Raw genomic sequence first — 4,665 nt, 5'->3', positions numbered from 1 at the left:
AATCATGTTAGTTCCTTTGTGAAGTGGTACTTAAACAAATGAGTCTCCATTAATCATGTTAGTTCCTTTGTGAAGTGGTACTTAAACAAATGAGTCTCCATTAATCATGTTAGTTCCTTTGTGAAGTGGTACTTAAACAAATGAGTCTCCATTAATCATATTAGTTCCTTTGTGAAGTGGTACTTAAACAAATGAGTCTCCATTAATCATGTTAGTTCCTTTGTGAAGTGGTACTTAAACAAATGAGTCTCCATTAATCATATTAGTTCCTTTGTGAAGTGGTACTTAAACAAATGAGTCTCCATTAATCATGTTAGTTCCTTTGTGAAGTGGTACTTAAACAAATGAGTCTCCATTAATCATGTTAGTTCCTTTGTGAAGTGGTACTTAAACAAATGAGTCTCCATTAATCATGTTAGTTCCTTTGTGAAGTGGTACTTAAACAAATGAGTCTCCATTAATCATGTTAGATCCTTTGTGAAGTGGTACTTAAACAAATGAGTCTCCATTAATCATGTTAGTTCCTTTGTGAAGTGGTACTTAAACAAATGAGTCTCCATTAATCATATTAGTTCCTTTGTGAAGTGGTACTTAAACAAATGAGTCTCCATTAATCATATTAGTTCCTTTGTGAAGTGGTACTTAAACAAATGAGTCTCCATTAATCATGTTAGTTCCTTTGTGAAGTGGTACTTAAACAAATGAGTCTCCATTAATCATGTTAGTTCCTTTGTGAAGTGGTACTTAAACAAATGAGTCTCCATTAATCATGTTAGTTCCTTTGTGAAGTGGTACTTAAACAAATGAGTCTCCATTAATCATGTTAGTTCCTTTGTGAAGTGGTACTTAAACAAATGAGTCTCCATTAATCATGTTAGTTCCTTTGTGAAGTGGTACTTAAACAAATGAGTCTCCATTAATCATGTTAGTTCCTTTGTGAAGTGATACTTAAACAAATGAGTCTCCATTAATCATGTTAGTTCCTTTGTGAAGTGGTACTTAAACAAATGAGTCTCCATTAATCATGTTAGTTCCTTTGTGAAGTGGTACTTAAACAAATGAGTCTCCATTAATCATGTTAGTTCCTTTTGAAAACCGATGATAATGTACTTTCCTCCTTCCTGATGTCACCAGTATCTTTGTGTGACGTTATGTGGAAATTTAACTCTGGGTTCTGCCAGATGTCAACACTGTAATGTAGTATCCGTTGTCAGACGTCATAAGTAGCTCCGAGTTTTTCCCGATGTCGGTATAGTATTGCAGTATTCATTGTATGACATTATGCGAAGCTTTAGGTCATTCCCGATGTCAGCACAATTATGTTGTGTTCGATGATACTGTTACTTGGAACTTTGGGCTCTTTTAGACGTCATCACAGTAATACAATGTCCAATGATATGTATGAGGTTATACAGAAATCTGTATAGGAAAACATACAGATTGTGAATGCTTGATAGTAAGTAACTTCATTTTCAAATGGCAAACACGAATCACGTTGTTAAGTAGGTATATCCTGAATGCCTAGAAACGTTTTGTTGAGTTCTATTCAGAGAATTGGATGATACTGAACTGTCAGTAAGTTCTGGAAACAGGCTATCTTCATCAAAAATTCTATCATTCTTTCGTCTAACAGAGAGCTATAAGAAAATATGTATTTATTTATTTATACGCCTTTAGCCCTCATCCCTTACACGTATTTATCAGTAGCCACAAGTCAACATGACTGGTAAAACATACAGTTAACTCTTGAGTCAATTTTATTAAGAATAAAATCTAATTTAGTGATTACTCATCAGTAATATATGAATGTACAATGTATTTCATAAACATCAATAATACATAAAAGTATGATATATTTTCTAAACAAACATAATATATAGACGTACAACATACGTACTCTTCTGCATAATGATAAATTCATTAAGACTATACCTTAGCTACAATAAATTAGAGCATGTCTTAGATAATATTATAGCTTAACAAAACTGTGTTCTTTACCTTCTACTTAGTGAGAATTACTGTTTCGTCTCTCACTGTGAAATTTTCTCATTTTTATTCCATGGTATCGAACCTGATGTTCCTGAATTTTGTACGCTAAGCAAGTGTCCTGCTTTCTGTACTATAGGTTACTATAGTCAACCACCTTTTAAAAATGTAAATTAATTGACTATCACATCATCGTACACTAGCATACGTCTTATGTTTTACTGTAGCATTATAGTTCTTATATTTATCGTATTGGCTTACCATGAAGAAGTTTACGTTTTACGACAACAACTGATTGGTAGAATTAGCCGTAACGTTGATCGGCTTTACTCATTCTTAAAAATTAATGAAAATGGAAAAACTAACAATAGCAAAAAACACCAACGTACTTAAACAATGCTCTCTGCTGGTTGACTGTGTGTGGGGACTTGGGTTTTTATACTTATATTGGGCAGAGCAAAGACACCCTACCATTGAATTTGTGCTTATTAACTTAAGCAATGAAACTAGTAGAGCTTGTAATACAGCATTTATTGGCAAAGGATAAGTAAGTGAAGTCAAAGAATTAGATAATTTTGAATATATAAAATAAGCAATGATAAATTGATCATAGAGTTCTTCTTAGGCGTACTCCTGTCAAGATCTCGCAGTGCGTCAGGAGTAAGTTTGCAGATTTAAAACACTAAAATCTGAGCTTAGTGGTGGACAGAACATAGATAAATACGCAAAGTCTCATGCAAGCGCCAATTTTTTATGTCTACTGATCCCAGCAAAACTCATAAGTCTGTTACCAAGATAATGAACTTCTTATTGAGAAAAATTAATTTTGTATCTGATGATTAGCAAATTGGTACTTATGAAAGCTTATTTAGTTCAGAGTATAGCATTTGTAGTGGCTTATATATCTATATATACTTGTGGAAAAAAAATTAAAACCACAAAGTAACTAAAGCACCAGTCTTAATTTTCAAAAGTTTACATTTTCTTTCTTTTCAGTAGGTAGGCATGGTCATGAGGGCTCAGATCCTTCTGTCGGTTCTTCTATTATACCTCAAAGTCTTGACAAACACATCTATGCCACGGAGCCCTCAACACGTATACAGTCCACTACAGTGAGTCTTCGGGAGGACCCGTCAGTCTTAGTGACGTCATCTCATCAGTCTTCGCCAACAATCCCAGCGGAGAACGCACTCATTTCTCCATCTACACTTTCCCATAATATGAGCCTTGTCTTGGACAAGTTTACTCGTGATTGTCCACATGAGGATATCCTACTGAGGTTAAAAAGTCCAGCGTCTATTTCATCGGTCATCAGTGAAAGATTCGGTGTTAAGGTCACGGAGGACCAAGCTACGAGCTCGAAATTACTAAAGGATAGATGTGATTTAAAAATTTGTTCTAAGTCAGAAAGTTCAAATAGCCAAGATAAAACAGAGTTTCCATTCAGTTCTCCTTCGTTTAGTCAAGCCAGAAAGATAAAACAAAAACCCATGTGCAGTGGCAATTCATTCGACAGACAAGCACAGAAAAAACGAAAAAGACGTGTTCTGTTTTCCAAAACACAGACGTACGAATTAGAAAGACGATTTCGACAACAGCGGTATCTTTCAGCTCCCGAGAGAGAACACTTGGCAAATATTATACAATTGACTCCAACCCAGGTGAAAATCTGGTTTCAAAATCATCGCTACAAAACGAAACGCGCTCATCAAGAAAAAGACTTAGATCTTACTCCCATGGTTCCTCCTCGTCGTGTTGCCGTTCCGGTCTTAGTCAGGGACGGTAAACCTTGCAAACCACAGATAAACAACAGTTTCGTCAAGCCCCAAGATTCGTTACCATCCGATGTCTCGAATATGGAGCTGAGTTTGAATGTTGCCATGACAGCTGCTAATTTTACGTCTATGACAAATATGGCTGCTGCTGCGGCAGCGGCATCTGGTATCAACACCTTCAACATAAATATGATGTCCACCTACTCACATCCCATAATTCGACAAACGCCGTGGTGGTAAATCCTCTTATTTTGTGCGTGCAAATTTGTATCGATCACGTATTATATATTTTTTATGATAATGTATATCATAACGTTATTTTTACTGTTTTATAACACATTTATCATGTGAATCATTTTCATAATTCCCCTTCTGTTGATACTCTTTTTTTCTACATTCACATTATAACGTATTTTAGAAAATAAAAAAATCGATTTTGGCTTCGACGTTCAAGATCTTCAGTTTACTGAACATTTTCATTGACTTTAAATATAACTTTATCCAAAGTTACATATTAAAGGTTGAAACATCAATTTCTGACATTTTAGAAATGCTGAGTCTAGAATAACCTGCTTTGAACAATGAACGATGTAGCCTTACACCTCGTAAATATAATATTGAATGAACTATATATAATTTCAGCATCTGAATATTTTTATATGCCCATAGGCGTGTTGCCCCCCGCTAGTACAGCGGTATGTCTACGGATTTACAACGCTAAAATTAGGGTTCGATTCCCCTCGGTGGGCTCAGCAGATAGCCTATGTGGCTTTGCTATAAGAAAACACACCCATAGGCGTGACCTCGTGATTAGTCTTCTCAGATTGTGAATCTGTAGCTCGCGTCCCGATACTAAGAAAACTTGCCTCGCATTTTGGTTCCATGGATCCATACGAATGACGGT

General features: G+C 35.5%; 1 protein-coding gene across 1 annotated transcript; it reads left to right on the top strand.

Annotated features, from left to right (window-relative positions):
* The first annotated feature begins 3,059 nt into the window (after positions 1-3,059).
* On the top strand, positions 3,060-4,012 carry LOC143252172 (uncharacterized). Its single transcript, XM_076503937.1, has one exon. The coding sequence runs from the start codon at positions 3,207-3,209 to the stop codon at positions 3,999-4,001; it is 795 nt and encodes a 264-aa protein (XP_076360052.1). The 5' UTR covers positions 3,060-3,206; the 3' UTR covers positions 4,002-4,012.
* The last annotated feature ends 653 nt before the right edge of the window (positions 4,013-4,665 follow it).

This window comes from Tachypleus tridentatus, chromosome 1, assembly GCF_004210375.1.
Source record: "Tachypleus tridentatus isolate NWPU-2018 chromosome 1, ASM421037v1, whole genome shotgun sequence".
NCBI lineage: Eukaryota > Metazoa > Arthropoda > Merostomata > Xiphosura > Limulidae > Tachypleus > Tachypleus tridentatus.
The sequence above is the reverse complement of the archived record's forward strand: the minus strand, read 5'-3'. Positions and strand labels throughout refer to the sequence as shown.

Excerpts from the sequence above, each read along its gene's own strand:
- LOC143252172 (XM_076503937.1), top strand. The coding sequence starts at position 3,207 with ATGAGCCTTGTCTTGGACAAGTTTACTCGTGATTGTCCACATGAGGAT.